Here is a 15,000-nt window from a genome sequence, read left to right on the forward strand (position 1 = left end):
GCACCATTATTAAGGAAGGTTATTTGAATTGGGTCATATCAGTGAATGCTGTGCTGTGTTCACTTCAAAACACATTCCATGGCCATTGACCATATTACTTAGTTCAGTTAGCAAGTTGTGTCATGTGTGACCATGTGTGTTGACTGTTTGTGGTGGTTGCATTTTTTTTTTGCACCATTATTAAGGAAGGTTGTTTGAATTGGGTCAAATCAGTGAATGCTGTGTTGTGTTCACTTCAAAACACAATTTATGGCCATTGACCATATTACTTAGTTCAGTTAGCAAGTTGTGTCATGTGTGACCATGTGTGTTGACTGTTTGTGGTGGTTGCATTTTTTTTTTTTGCACCATTATTAAGGAAGGTTGTTTGAATTGGGTCATATAAGTGAATGCTGTGCTGTGTTCACTTCAAAACGCAGTTAATGGCCATTGACTCGATTACTTAGTTCAGTTAGCAAGTTGTGTCATGTGTGAACATGTGTGTTGACTGTTTGTGGTGGTTGCATTTTTTTTTTTTTGCACCATTATTAAGGAAAGTTGTTTGAATTGGGTCATATCAGTGAATGCTGTGCTGTGTTCACTTCAAAACACAATCCATGGCCATTGACCATATTACTTAGTTCAGTTAGCAAGTTGTGTCATGTGTGACCATGTGTGTTGACTGTTTGTGGTGGTTGCATTTTTTTTTTAGCACCATTATTAAGGAAGGTTGTTTGAATTGGGTCATATCAGTGAATGTTGTGCTGTGTTCACTTCAACACACAATCCATGGCCATTGACCATGTTACTTAGTTCAGATAGCAGGTTGTGTCATGTGTGACCATGTGTGTTGACTGTTTGTGGTGGTTGAAATTTTTTTTTTGCACCATTATTAAGGAAGGTTGTTTGAATTGGGTCATATTAGTGAATGTTGTGCTGTGTTCACTTCAAAACACAATCCATGGCCATTGACCATATTACTTAGTTCAGTTAGCAAGTTGTGTCATGTGTGTTGACTGTTTGTGGTGGTTGCGTTTTTTTTTTTTTTTTTGCACCATTATTAAGGAAGGTTGTTTGAATTGGGTCATATCAGTGTATGCTGTGCTGTGTTCACTTCAAAACACAATCCATGGCCATTGACCATATTACTTAGTTCAGTTAGCAAGTTGTGTCATGTGTGACCATGTGTGTTGACTGTTTGTGGTGGGTGGTTGCATTTTTTTTTTTGCACCATTATTAAGGAAGGTTGTTTGAATTGGGTCATATCAGTGAATGCTGTGCTGTGTTCACTTCAAAACACAATCTATGGCCATTGACCATATTACTTAGTTCAGTTAGCAAGTTGTGTCATGTGTGTTGACTGTTTGTGGTGGTTGCGTTTTGTTTTTTTTTGCACCATTATTAAGGAAGGTTGTTTGAATTGGGTCATATCAGTGAATGCTGTGTTGTGTTCACTTCAAAACACAATCCAGGGCCATTGACCATATTACTTAGTTCAGTTACCAAGTTGTGTCATGTGTGACCATGTGTGTTGACTGTTTGTGGTGGTTGCATTTTTTTTTGCACCATTATTAAGGAAGGTTGTTTGAATTGGGTCATATCAGTTAATGCTGTGCTGTGTTCACTTCAAAACACAATGTATGGCCATTGACCATATTACTTAGTTCAGTTAGCAGGTTGTGTCATGTGTGACCATGTGTGTTGACTGTTTGTGGTGCTTGCATTTATTTATTTTTTTTGCACCATTATTAAGGAAGGTTGTTTGAATTGGGTCTTATCAGTGAATGCTGTGCTGTGTTCACTTCAAAACACAATCCATGGCCATTGACCATATTACTTAGTTCAGTTAGCAAGTTGTGTCATGTGTGACCATGCGTGTTGACGTTTTGTGTTAGTTGCATTTTTATTTTTTTTACCATTATTAAGGAAGGTTGTTTGAATACATCTAAATCCCTAATCCTCGCCTCGCTTTGCTGACGCAGACTTTGACTGTAACGATACCAAGTACAAGAGCCGTACATAGTCGATACCACAACGATTCCGTCGATATTTTTCATTATCACACAATCTTTTGTCTTTTTTTTATTGTTTATAAACCCATGAAATACATCCTGGACAGAGGAGAACTGTAATTATCCTGTCGCTATTTGGTATTGGATTGATACCAGAATTTGTAGTATCACCCAAAACGTATGTAAAGTGTCTAAACAACAGAAGAATAAGTGTTTTTTGTGGTACCCTTTTATTTTAAAGTATCGAAAAGTATTGAAATACATTTGGGTACCGGTACCAAAATATTGGTATCGGGACAACCCTATTCTAAATACAACAAACTATTCATTATCTCATGAGCTCTGAATGTTTTAACAGAATTACCCAGCCTGACTAAAACACTGACTTTGCTTTAAATCATGCAGGTTCAGATGGAGGATAGCTTGTCTAAAAATGGAGAGGCACCGTTGGAGAAAATTGGCTTAATGATACGTCTGGGAGGGCTCATTCAGGTCGTAGGCTGTGTATTTCTTGCCCACCCTTGTCACTCGTCATATGAGAGCTAAGTGGGAGAAACCTCTCTCAGGACCTCTCACACAAGAGACAGGTTGTTTTCTGGAAGCCAGAAGCCAATCACTACTGGGGAATAAATACGAAAAAATGGGTGTCAGTTTATGATTAAATTGGGGCTGTCAAATGATTCAAGTATTTAATCGCGATTAATCGCAGTTTGTTCATCGTTAACTCAAAGTTAACGACAATAATCGCAGATATATATAATTTCCATATCAGTAGGTGGCAGCCGGTAGCTAATTGCTTTGTAGATGTCGGGAACAGCGGGAGGCAGCGTGCAGGTAAAAAGGTATCTCGTGCTTAAAGCAAAAATAAACAAAAGGCGAGCGCCGCTAAGAAAAGGCATTGAAGCTTAGGGATGGCTAAAACTGAACTGGCTGCAAAGTAAACAAAAAACAGAATGCTGGACGACAGCAAAGACTTACAGCGTGCGGAGCAGACGGCGTCCACAAAGTACATCCGAACATGACATGGCGATCAACGATGTCCCCGCAAAGGATAGCAACAACTTAAAGAGCCTTGATTGCTAAAACAAAACAGGTGCGGGGAATAGTGCTCAAGGAGTGCACGAAACTTCTACAGGAAAATACCAACAAAACAGGAAAAGCCACCAAAAATAGAAGCGCAAGACAAGAACTAAAACACTACAGACCAGACAGGAAGACACCAAAAAACTCCAAATAAGTCACGGCAGTGATGCATGCTTGGTTATGGTTTAAAGTCATATCCAACAACTTTGTATTGTCAATCAGGCTAGACTACTGCAACGCAATTCTTGTCAGGATCCCCAGCAAGAACATCCAGAAGCTGCAATACATACAGAATAGTGCTGCTAGGATCCGGATGAGAGTGCGGAAATACGACCATATCACACCAATTCTCAAATCCCTTCACTGGCTTCCTGTTCCACTCAGGATTGACTACAAAGTCTCCCTACTAACCCACCAGTGCCTCCATGGAAATGCCCCCCTCTACCTCAAAGAACTACTCACCCCCAAATCCTCCACACGACATCTCCGCTCTGGACAGGCTGACCTCCTCCAACCTCCGAGGACAAAGCTACGAACAATGGGAGACCGGGCGTTCTGCTCCGCCGCTCCCAGTCTGTGGAACGCACTCCCTGACCACTTGAGGGCACCACAGACTGTGGATGCTTTTAAAAAAGGCTTAAAAACCCTTCTATTTAAAAAATCCTTTTATATATATATATATATATATATATATATATATATATATATATATATATATATATATATATATATATATGCATACTAGTTCTAGCTATTAGGCTGTTCTAATTTTTATTTTATTTTTTTTTTATTATATTTTTATTTATTTATTGTTAATACACTGTAGCACTTTGAGGTTGTTTGCTCAATGTAAAGTGCTTTTTACAAATAAAATCTATTATTATTATTATTGTCAATATCAGCTGCTGAGTTTCATTTTTTAATGTTTTCTGCTGGTAGGGAGCCTGCACATTTTTTCAATAAAAAAAATGTGCCTTGGCTCAAAAAAGGTTGAAAAACACCGCCCAATGGTTAAGACAGTGTTTTTCAACCACTGTGCCGCGGCACAGTGCCGTGAGATACAGTCTGGTGTGCCGTGGGAGATTATGTAATTTCACCTAATTGGGTTAAAAATATTTTTTTACATGAATCTACAATAGGCAAGCAGCTTGGTGTGAAAAAATCAACTGTGGGAGCAATTATCAGAAAATGGAAGACATACAAGACCACTGATAATCTCCCTCGATCTGGGGCTCCACGCAAGATCTCATCCCGTGGGGTCAAAATGATCATGAGAACGGTGAGCAAAAATCCCAGAACCACACGGGGGGACCTGGTGAATGACCTGCAGAGAGCTGGGACCAAAGTAACAAAGGTTACCATCAGTAACACACTACGCCGACAGGGAAACAAATCCTGCAGGGCCAGACGTGTCCCCCTGCTTAAGCCAGTGCATGTCCAGGCCCGTCTGAAGTTTGCCAGAGAGCACATGGATGATACAGCAGAGGATTGGGAGAATGTCATGTGGTCAGATGAAACCAAAATAGAACTTTTTGGTATAAACTCAACTCGTCGTGTTTGGAGGAAGAAGAATACTGAGTTGCATCCCAAGAACACCATACCTACTGTGAAGCATGGGGGTGGAAACATCATGCTTTGGGGCTGTTTTTCTGCTAAGGGGACAGGCCGACTGATCCGTGTTAAGGAAAGAATGAACGGGGCCATGTATCGTGAGATTTTGAGCCAAAACCTCCTTCCATCAGTGAGAGCTTTGAAGATGAAACGTGGCTGTGTCTTCCAGCATGACAATGATCCCAAACACACCGCCCGGGCAACGAAGGAGTGGCTCCGTAAGAAGCATTTGAAAGTCCTGGAGTGGCCTAGCCAGTCTCCAGACCTCAACCCCACAGAAAATCTGTGGAGGGAGTTGAAAGTCCGTGTTGCTCGGCGACAGCCCCAAAACATCACTGCTCTCGAGAAGATCTGCATGGAGGAATGGGCCAAAATACCAGCTACTGTGTGTGCAAACCTGGTAAAGACCTATAGTAATCGTTTGACCTCTGTTATTGCCAACAAAGGTTATATTACAAAGTATTGAGTTGAATTTTTGTTATTGACCAAATACTTATTTTCCACCATAATTTACAAATAAATTATTTAAAAATCCTACAATGTGAATTCCTGGATTTTCTTTTTCACATTCTGTCTCTCACAGTTGAAGTGTACCTATGATGAAAATTACAGACCTCTGTCATCATTTTAAGTGGGAGAACTTGCACAATTGGTGGCTGACTAAATACTTTTTTGCCCCACTGTATATATATATATATATATATATATATATATATATATATATATATATATATATATATATATATATATATATACATACACATATATATATATATACATATATATATACATATATATATATATATATATATACATATATATATATATATATACATATATATATACATATATATATATATATATATATATATACATACACATATATATATATATATATATATACATATATATATACATATATATATATATATATATATATATATATATATATATATATATATATATATATATATAATAAAATAAATATATATAGCTATAATTCACTGAAAGTCAAGTATTTCTTATATATACTTGGTGAATTCTAGCTGTAAATATACTCCTCCCCTCTAAACCACGCCCCCAACCACGCCCCCCGACACTGCCCCCCCCCCCCCCCCCCTCACCCCCACCTCCCGGAATTAGAGGTCTCAAGGTTGGCAAGTATGATTTAGGAATGTCCGGCAGGCCAGATTGAAAAGTTAAACGGGCCCCATGCGGCCCCCGGACCTTAATTTGCCCAGATCTGCTTTAAAGCCTTAATTTGCATTTTAGGTATAATAGTGGAAACAAACAAAATTAATTCTGCTTGCCATAACCTTCATGTTTTTCTAATAAATGCACATCATCAACATTGGAATTGCAATTTTAATATTTCAACATTTTAAAAATGAGCTCTACTGGCCTACTTTGGCCCTTGCTCGAAACTAGGTCCGCCAAATGAGAGTTGTGAGAGCGCGCTAGCCATCGAGCAAAAAACCCAAGCCGTCACCCCTAAGGTGAGGGTTTATCCACGTACTCTCGCACAGCCACACGGGCCGACGGGTCGGAGATGCGTTGGCGGCCTTTGCAGCGCCATAAGGTCCGAGTTGGACACAGTGCATTTGGCCCCGGTGACGGCCTCCCGGGGCTCGTTGCGGAGGAGACGACCTGTCTGATCTCTTCATCAGAGCGCTGTGGTGGATGTGGAAGGAGGACAGACGGAGCTCTGTGTGCTTGGAAGGGGGGGCCTCACTGCACACGTACTGGCATTCACACTGACACGCTCTTTTTCAAAGCCCTCCAATCACTTCCACTTTATCCTTAAAATATCTCAGCGGGCTTCGGGAGGCGGCCGGCTGACGACTTTACCTTGAAACGCCGCCACGTTGCGGGCGATGAGAAACTTGAGGCTGGAGCTGGAGGTCTGAAGGAGGTTCTGGATGTCCCTTCTTGCCGCCATCTGGTACCTCTCCTCCATCTTCTTGGTGCAGCAGGTCGGGCCTTTGGACTTACACACCTGAAGATCGGAGCCTAAAAAAAACACAGTCAAAGTTTAAAAAACGGGTTGTGTTATATTTCCGATTCTCCCGGAACCTTCCAGTTTTTAAAACGTCGATTCCTATTTTCGCCGCTCAGTCAGCCAACCGGAGGAATTAGCTGCCACAAAGGCGGCTAGCAGCTAACTGGATCTCCATAAACCGCCAGGACTCGCTCTCCTAAGTCAAATATTCTCTGTTGCAAGCAAACTAACCACATTTAGTAGTATTTAAGTAGTATTACTATCAATGGAGGACTGAATGACGAAGCTAAGTATATTAGAGGAAGAGCTAGCAGGACTAGGTAAGCTAATTGCTCAGCTAGCCGCTAAACTAGCTCTAAACGAAACAAGAAATGAGTGCTTAGTAAAGTTTAAAGGGGAACATTATCACGGGGTTAAAACCATTAAAAATCAGTTCCCAGTGGCTTATTTTATTTTTTGAAGTTTTTTTCAAAATTTTACCCATCACGCAATATCCCTAAAAAAAAGCTTCAAAGTGCCTGATTTTAACCATCGTTATATACACCCGTCCATTTTCCTGTGACGTCACATAGTGATGCCAACACAAACAAACATGGCGGATAGAACAGCAAGCTATAGCGACATTAGCTCGGATTCAGACTCGGATTTCAGCGGCTTAAGCAATTCAACAGATTACGCATGGTTGTAGTGTGGAGGCAGGTAGCGAAAATGAAATTGAAGAAGAAACTGAAGCTATTGAGCCATATCGGTTTGAACCGTATGCAAGCGAAACCGACGAAAACGACACGACAGCCAGCGACACGGGAGAAAGTGAGGACAAATTCGGCGATCGCCTTCTAACCAACGATTGGTATGTGTTTGTTTGGCATTAAAGGAAACTAACAACTATGAACTAGGTTTACAGCATATGAAATACATTTGGCAACAACATGCACTTTGAGTCTAGTCGAACCTCGGATTCAGGAGGAACAGTGTGGTTTTCGTCCTGGTCGTGGAACTGTGGACCAGCTCTATACTCTCGGCAGAGTCCTTGAGGGTGCATGGGAGTTTGCCCAACCAGTCTACATGTGTTTTGTGGACTTGGAGAAGGCATTCGACCGTGTCCCTCGGGAAGTCCTGTGGGGAGTGCTCAGAGAGTATGGGGTATCGGACTGTCTGATTGTGGCAGTCCGTTCCCTGTATGATCAGTGTCAGAGCTTGGTCCGCATTGCCGGTAGTAAGTCGGACACGTTTCCAGTGAGGGTTGGACTCCGCCAAGGCTGCCCTTTGTCACCGATTCTGTTCATAACTTTTATGGACAGAATTTCTAGGCGCAGTCAAGGCGTTGAGGGGATCTGGTTTGGTGGCTGCAGGATTAGGTCTCTGCTTTTTGCAGATGATGTGGTCCTGATGGTTTCATCTGGCCAGGATCTTCAGCTCTCACTGGATCGGTTCGCAGCTGAGTGTGAAGCGACTGGGATGAGCATCAGCACCTCCAAGTCCGAATCCATGGTTCTCGCCCGGAAAAGGGTGGAGTGCCATCTCCGGGTTGGGGAGGAGATCTTGCCCCAAGTGGAGGAGTTCAAGTACCTCGGAGTCTTGTTCACGAGTGAGGGAAGAGTGGATCGTGAGATTGACAGGCGGATCGGTGCGGCGTCTTCAGTAATGCGGACGCTGTATCGATCCGTTGTGGTGAAGAAGGAGCTGAGCCGGAAGGCAAAGCTCTCAATTTACCGGTCGATCTACGTTCCCATCCTCACCTATGGTCATGAGCTTTGGGTTATGACCGAAAGGACAAGATCACGGGTACAAGCGGCCGAAATGAGTTTCCTCCGCCGGGTGGCGGGGCTCTCCCTTAGAGATAGGGTGAGAAGCTCTGCCATCCGGGGGGAGCTCAAAGTAAAGCCGCTGCTCCTCCACATCGAGAGGAGCCAGATGAGGTGGTTCGGGCATCTGGTCAGGATCCCACCCGAACGCCTCCCTAGTGAGGTGTTTAGGGCACGTCCAACCGGTAGGAGGCCGCGGGGAAGACCCAGGACACGTTGGGAAGACTATGTCTCCTGGCTGGCCTGGGAACGCCTCGGGGTCCCACAGGAAGAGCTGGACGAAGTGGCTGGGGAGAGGGAAGTCTGGGCTTCCCTGCTTAGGCTGCTGCCCCCGCGACCCGACCTCGGATAAGCGGAAGAAGATGGATGGATGGATGCACTTTGAGAGTGCAGACAGCCCATTTCAGGTGTGCTAAGAACATATATTTTGCCACAATTTCAGCACTCAGGTTAACCATACCTAAATAGACACAAAATACTGCATTACACGAGACTACCCGAATGTACTCGAATGATTGAAAAAAATAAATGTTTTTAAGCTAAATTATTGGTAAACACAGTTTATGTATAATAATTTACGTAAAACCGCGAGTAATGAATAAAGTTTTCATCAATTAATATATTCTGTAGACATACCCTCATCCGCTCTCTTTTCCTGAAAGCTGATCTGTCCAGTTTTGGAGTTGATGTCAGCAGGCCAGGGAAGTTCGGGTGGATATTCTTCTCTTGATCATCTTCGGTGGCATAAGGGACGGTGTGAGCCAAGACATCCAGGGGGTTTAGCTCGCTCGTCTGCGGGAACAAACTGCCGCCATTGCTTGCCGTGCTACCGAGGTCCTTTGTCCCTGAATTGCTCACACACTCCGGCAGATTCAATGGGGGTCTGGCGGCAGATTTCTTTGACTTTATCGTTGGAAATGCATCTGCTTTGAGTGTCGCAGGATATCCACACATTCTTGCCATCTCTGTCGTAGCATAGCTTTCGTCGGTAAAGTGTGCGGAACAAAGGACTGACCATTTCGTCGGCTTTCCCCACAGCCTCGTATTTTGAACAAATTCCGTCCAATTTCTTGCCACTTTCGCATCTTTGGGCCACTGGTGCAACTTGAATCCGTCCCTGTTCGTGTTGTTACACCCTCCGACAACACACCGACGAAAGTGAGAAAATGTCGGATTGCTTCCCGATGTGACGTCACGTTGTGACGTCATCGCTCCGAAAGTGAATAATAGAAAGGCGTTTAATTCGCCAAAATTCACCCATTTAGATATCGGAAATCGGTTAAAAAAATATATGGTCTTTTTTTCTGCAACATCAAGGTATATATTGACGCTTGTGATAATGTTCCCCTTTAAGAAGTGTAGATGGAAGCGCGTTACAACAGAACACAAGCAGATATGAACAAGTAGAAATAATAAGAGTTAGAGAGAGGATAATATAACAAGTGCTCTGTGGCTGTTTAGCAACCACCACCAGGCACACAAGCAAGAAGACGACGGCTCCATCTATAAATCGGTAGTGTTGATATCTAACGTAGATTGATACTAAAGTGATTCAATCGGATATTTTTTTCTTCCGACTGTTATGTTTTTGTTGTTTTTTAATTTTAAGGGAATAAAAACCCGAGGATTTAAAATGAGTAGCAGATATTGTTTTTTGCTTTTGCCACGTTGTCTTTATTCCTGACTTTGTTTGCTGAAATAATTGTATGTAATAGAAGAAAACAAGGGACTACCATATTTTTCGGACTGTAAGGCGTACTTTAAATCCTTTAATTTTCTCAAAAATCAACAGTGCGCCTTATAGGGGACAGCGTGGCGCAGTTGGGAGAGTGGCTGTGTTTAAATGTAACTTAGATATTGGGTTTCACTATGTAAAGTGCTTTGAGTCACTAGAGAAAAGCACTATATAAATATAATTCACTTCACTTCACTTCACTGTGCCAGTAACCTGAGGGTTCCAGGTTCAATCCCCACCTTCTACCATCCTAGTCACGTCCGTTGTGTCCTTGAGCAAGACACTTCACCCTTGCTCCTGATGGGTCCTGGTTAGCGCCTTGCATGGCAGCTCCCGCCATCAGTGTGTGAATGTGTGTGTGTGTGTGTGTGTGTGTGTGTGTGTGTGTGTGTGTGTGTGTGTGTGTGTGTGTGTGTGTGTGTGTGTGTGTGTGTGTGTGTGTGTGTGTGTGTGAATGGGTGAATGTGGAAATAGAGTCAAAGCGCTTTGAGTTCCTTAAAAAGGTAGAAAAGCGTATAACCCATTTACCATTTACCATAGCCCGGTGCGCCTAATTTACGGAATAATTCTGGTTGTGCTTACCGACCTCGAAGCAGTTTTATTTGGTACATCGTGAAATTATAAATGTGACCAGTAGATGGCAGTCACACATAAGAGATTTTTTTTTTTTTTTTTTTTTTCAAATATGCATAAAAACAAGAGCAAACCTGATCCAATACAGTACTATAGCCTTAACAGACATTATAACAAAATGAAAACAATGGAAAAGAAAAAACAAAAACAAATGAGCATTGGACTTTCTTTTTCTTTTCTTTTTTACATATTTGAAAAGGAGTGAGAAGAAGTTTACGCTTATTTAATCCCACCCTTTTTCTTTAAATTATAAATTACTCTGAGCTAGAACTACCTGTTCACTCAATGTACAAACTTAATACAGATACGTGTAGACCGCAATATGACGCTAGTAAACCACACCAAAACTTTAAATGTTCCATTGAAAATAAAGAACATTGCATATGGCGCTCAGAAATGTGTCAAAATGTTTTAGTATGACTTTGAAGCCGCACCGCTTGATGGATTGTCGGCCCATTACGGCTACCGTAGTCAGAGATGCAAGTATTATTACGGTGTGTGTGTATAAGGACCGCACAATAGCACCCATTAGCAGGCATATTATCTGCCGTTTTGTTTCGCAATATTATGCAACTTGTTTTACCTTCTGGTACCTGCTGATCTGTATTTGAGATCTGCATGAGTCCTGAAGATTTGCGCAAGTCTGCCACTGTAGTCAGTGCCGATACCGTAGTCGATAAGCTTCTTCATTTTCTCTATATTCTTGTTATGGGACATTCATCCTCTGCTATTGCCATTTCTAATGTAAAGTAGTGTAAAGTTCTTACTTATTTCTCGCTATGGAAGCGCTAAAAACTACCGGTGTAGTGAGTTTACATTATTCACCCAAGGAACTTTAGTTATTAGAGAGTTCCGGTCGGACGGTTTTTCACGGGACATGTTTCTAGCGTTGTTGCACCAGTGAGCCACGGATGAGAAGATGCTGCTCCTGTGGTCCAGAAAATACAGTATTACTATCAATGGAGGACTGAAGGACGAAGCTAAACATAGGAGTAGGTAAGCTAATTGCTAAGCTAGCCGCTAAACTAGCTCTAAAAGAAACAAGAAATGAGTGCTTAGCAGTGACGTGCAGTCATTAGAGGCATCATGGAAAGAAAAAAAATGTAAAAAGAAAACATTTTTATTAAATTGTTATATGTATCCAGTGATTATACTATAAAGTTATTTTCCATTTAACTTCACCAGTTTTAGATTATTTTTATTCAAAATCGCTGAATTTTCACATTTTCAGTTCAAATACTGAGAAGAGACGGTGCGGTGATCAGCAGCCAGTTGAGGCACGTCACTCAGTGCCTCAACATGGATTGCGGATCGGCTAACTGCTGGCCTGCTGTGCAGTGAGACTGTATTGCTATATGAACTATATTATACATTTCCATAGTTTAGTTAGCTGAGGTATATAATGTACAGTGTTTTTTGTCAACAACTGTATGTGTGTAACGTATTTCCTGTGCTGAGCAATCATAAAACGGCTGCAAAAAGACGCACTGGCTGAGGCTCGCAGTAATCCCGCCTCCTGCACCCCCGCCGTAGATTGCAACCCCTGACGGGAGTGTTATATCAACTAAAGCCCACACTTAAACTTTCCACGTGCAAGATTGAATCTATTTAAAAAAGTTATTTCATAAGAAGCCAAAAAGTGCAAAAACAATCATGTTCGTGTTGGAGGAGTTGTGAATGACTGCAGGGCCACAACATTAGGTACACCTGCAGACTGCAGGTGTACCTAATTCACAACTCCTCCAACACGAACATTATTGTTTTTGCACTTTTTGGCTTCTTATTAAATAACTTTTGTAACCTATTTTTATGGACTTTCCTCTTTTTGATGTTAAGTTCCTGTTATGCGCTGTTATACAGTATATGCCTTGAGCTCTTATTTTGAAGGCGCTTAGAGCGGAAGTGATGTCACGTTGCGGAGGTTTTTGAAAGAAGGTAAATAAAGTGGTCCTCGTGTAAACTGGAGCCTCCGTGTTTGTTATTTTGTAGTTTCATACAGTATAGGCGACATTTATAAACCCTCGGTTACACTTTTTAAATAGATTCAATCTTGCACGTGGAAAGTTTAAGTGAGGGCTTTAGTTGATATAACACTCCCGTCAGTGGTTGCGTTAATCCAGCACAACAGCGGCGAATGGACTTTATTTATAAAAAAAAAAGGTAAGACCATAATAACGTTTTTTTAATTAAATGTGCTTTTTTGTGTGCTACAGTTTGCATGTGTAAAGTTAAAGTTAAGTTAAAGTACCAATGATTGTCACACACAAACTAAGTGTAATAAAATGTGTCCTCTGCATTTGACCCATCCCCTTGATCACCCCCTGGGAGGTGAGGGGAGCAGTGGGGAGCAGTGGGCAGCAGCGGCGCCGCGCCCAGGAATAATTTTTGGTGATTTAACCCCCAATTCCAACCCTTAATGCTGAGTGCCAAGCAGGGAAGAATGCTGGTATGAGCTTTTAAACATAACCCGTTAACTGCTGCCAATCAAATGGTGAATAAGATACTCTTTAGGGTTCATATGTTTGTAAATCTGACTGTGATGAAGTCAGTGCCTCACCAGCCATCAACCTCACCGCACGTCACTGGTGCTTAGTAAAGTTTAAGAAGTGTCGAAGCGCGTTACAACAGAACATAAGCAGATATTGACAGGAAATGAACAAGTAGATTAATAACAGTTAGAGAGAGGATAATATAACAACTGCTCTGTGGCTGTTTATAAATCGGTAGTGTTGATATTAAGGGTAGTATCATTATATGATCAATACTAAAGTGATTCAATCGAATATTTTTTTGTTGTTTTTGTTCATGTTTATCAACTCAGGGAATAAAAACCAGAGGATTTAAATGAGTAGTACAAAAACCCAAAACCAGTGAAGTTGGCACGTTGTGTAAATGGTAAATAAAAACAGAATACAATAATTTGCAAATCCTTTTCAACTTATATTCAATTGTATAGACTGCAAAGACAAGATATTTAACATTCAAACTGGTAAACTTTGTTATTTTTTTGCAAATATTAGCCCATTTGGAATGTGATGCCTGCAACAGGTTTCAAAAAAGCTGGCACAAGTGGCAAAAAAGACTGAAAAAAGTTGAGGAATGCTCATCAAACACTTATTTGGAACATCCCACAGGTGAACAGGCTAATTGGGAACAGGTGGGTGCCATGCCTGGGTAGAAAAGCAGCTTCTATTAAATGCTCAGTCATTCACAAACAAGGATGGGGGCGAGGGTCACCACTTTGTGAACAAATGCGTGAGTTTAAGAACAACATTTCTCAACCAGCTTTTGTAAGGAATTTAGGGATTTCACCGTCTAAGGTCTGTAATATCATCAAAAGGTTCAGATAATCTGGAGAAATCACTGCACGTAAGCAGCATGCCCGTGACCTTCCCTCAGGCGGTACTGCATCAAAAAGCGACATCAGTGTGTAAAGGATATCACCACATGGGCTCAAGAACACTTTGGAAAACCACAGTCAGTAACTACAGTTGGTCGCTGCATCTTTAAATGCAAGTTAAAACTCTACTATGCAAAGTGAAAGCCATTTATCAACAACACCCAGAAACGCCGCCGGCTTTGCTGTGCCCGAGCTCATCTGAGATGGACTGATGCAAAGTGGAAAAGTGTTCCGTGGTCTGACAAGTCCACATTTCAAAATGTTTTTAGAAACTGTGGACGTCGTGTCCTGCGGATCAAAGAGGAAAAGAACCATCCGGATTGTTATATTTGCGCAAAGTTGAAAAGCCAGCATCTGTGATGGTTTGGGGGTGTATGAGTACCCAAGGCAGGGGTAATTTACACATCTGTGAAGGTACCATTAATGCTGAAAGGTACATACAGGTTTTGGAGCAACATATGTTGCAATCCAAGCAACGTTATCATAGGACGCCCCTGCTTATTTCAGCAAGACAATGCCAAACCACGTGTTACAACAGCATGGCTTCGCAGTAAAAGAGTGCGGGTACTAGACTGGCCTGCCTGTAGTCCAGACCTGTCTCCCATTGAAAATGTGTGGTGCATTATGAAGCCTAAAATACCACAACGGAGACCCTGTTGAACAACTTAAGCTGTACATCAAGCAAGAATGGGAAAGAATTCCACCTGAAAAGCTTGAAAAATTGGTCTCCTCAGTTCCCAAAC

General features: G+C 41.7%; 1 protein-coding gene across 1 annotated transcript in view; it reads right to left on the bottom strand.

The window, feature by feature from the left end:
- Window positions 1–15,000, bottom strand: part of gpc5a (glypican 5a) — a 381,628-nt gene that overhangs the window by 357,313 nt on the left and 9,315 nt on the right. Inside the window, exon 2 of the mRNA XM_061974735.2 lies at window positions 6,534–6,695. Coding sequence (XP_061830719.2) covers window positions 6,534–6,695 — 162 coding nt within the window. The remainder of the gene's footprint in view (window positions 1–6,533; window positions 6,696–15,000) is intronic.

The sequence above is a fragment of the Nerophis lumbriciformis genome, linkage group LG15, assembly GCF_033978685.3.
Source record: "Nerophis lumbriciformis linkage group LG15, RoL_Nlum_v2.1, whole genome shotgun sequence".
Classification (NCBI taxonomy): Eukaryota; Metazoa; Chordata; class Actinopteri; order Syngnathiformes; family Syngnathidae; genus Nerophis; species Nerophis lumbriciformis.